The sequence below is a fragment of the Antrostomus carolinensis genome, unplaced genomic scaffold (assembly GCF_000700745.2).
Source record: "Antrostomus carolinensis isolate BGI_N321 unplaced genomic scaffold, ASM70074v2 scaffold40835, whole genome shotgun sequence".
NCBI classification, from domain to species: domain Eukaryota; kingdom Metazoa; phylum Chordata; class Aves; order Caprimulgiformes; family Caprimulgidae; genus Antrostomus; species Antrostomus carolinensis.
This window is the reverse complement of record NW_010316443.1, coordinates 1-1210: the sequence shown is the minus strand read 5'-3', so window position 1 is coordinate 1210 and position 1210 is coordinate 1. Positions and strand designations below refer to the sequence as shown.

Sequence of the window (1210 nt, the reverse complement as noted above, 5' to 3'; positions counted from 1 at the left end):
GCCCGTCCGGAGGGGCTCAGGCAGGCTGGTGTCCGTCCCCTCATGCTGGTGGTGACGGTGACTTTCTCCTTTCCAGGTGCAGGAGGGAGGAGAGGGTCCCTGTGTCCCCACCGCTCTGCCAGAGGAGGGGAAGCCGAGGGAAAGCTTCTTCCCAGCTGCGTGGTGAAGCCCAGGACACAGCTGTGAGGAGCCAAACTGTGATGGGACGACGCTCATCCTGCTGCCTGCGTGGCCCCAGCCCCATCCCACCACCAGCACTGCCATCATCCCCTTTGTCCCCTGCCAATGCTGGTGGGTAGAGGTTGCTCGCTCGATCGCTGCGCTGGCATCCCAAGCGTCGGGCCAAGCTGTGGGCTTCACTTCTTCCCACAGGACAGTGGCAATGGGGGCTGCTCTCTCCACCGGAGCGGTCGTGGCCATTTCTTTTAACTGTGTCATCGCGTTGCTCATCCTCATCCTCTTCCTCATCATCTGCAAGGCCTGCAGGACCCCCTCGTGCCCCAGGAAGAGCCCAGCTTCTGATGTGGATGAAGCAAGGAACGAAGAGAAGTACCTGCTACAGCCCTGAGCTGCCTGGGGATCTGGGTACTTCACTGTGCTGAAGGAGTTGTGCCAGCCTGGATGTCTGCACTGAGACTGGGGTGCTGGACCGGGCAGGATGGGAGCAGAGGGGATGCTGAGCTGCCCACAGGGGCTGTGACTTGGGGCACAGCCCTTCACCTGTGTGGTTTTGGTGCGTGAAGTCCCTACAGATGCCCACAGAGACCATGGGGATGGGAAGAGAGTGGTTGGGGATATACTATGGGGATAATTCTGCCTGTCCCAGCAGACAGCGAGTGCAGCAGGAGCCCTGCCCTCCAGTGCACCTCCTGTTTGGGGACTGGCTTGGGGAGGGGGGACAGCAGGGCCGGCACCAGTGCCTGTCCCCAGACGGGTTGGCTGTCCCGTGGTGGTGGGATGTGCCTGGGAGGACTCCAGCAGCCCTGGCCCCATTGGCAGAGTGGGGTGTTACTGGTCTGGGTGTCTTTGGGGGTGGCCCAGGGGTGCCTTGGGGAGGGGGGACAGCAGGGCCGGCACCAGTGCCTGTCCCCAGACGGGTTGGCTGTCCCGTGGTGGTGGGATGTGCCTGGGAGGACTCCAGCAGCCCTGGCCCCATTGGCAGAGTGGGGTGTTACTGGTCTGGGTGTCTTTGGGGGTGGCCCAGGGGTGC

At 63.1% G+C, this 1210-nt stretch overlaps 1 protein-coding gene across 1 annotated transcript; it reads left to right on the top strand.

The window, feature by feature from the left end:
* The first annotated feature begins 382 nt into the window (after positions 1-382).
* ENHO (energy homeostasis associated) lies at positions 383-568 on the top strand. The gene has a single exon (XM_010168277.1). The coding sequence runs from the start codon at positions 383-385 to the stop codon at positions 566-568; it is 186 nt and encodes a 61-aa protein (XP_010166579.1).
* The last annotated feature ends 642 nt before the right edge of the window (positions 569-1210 follow it).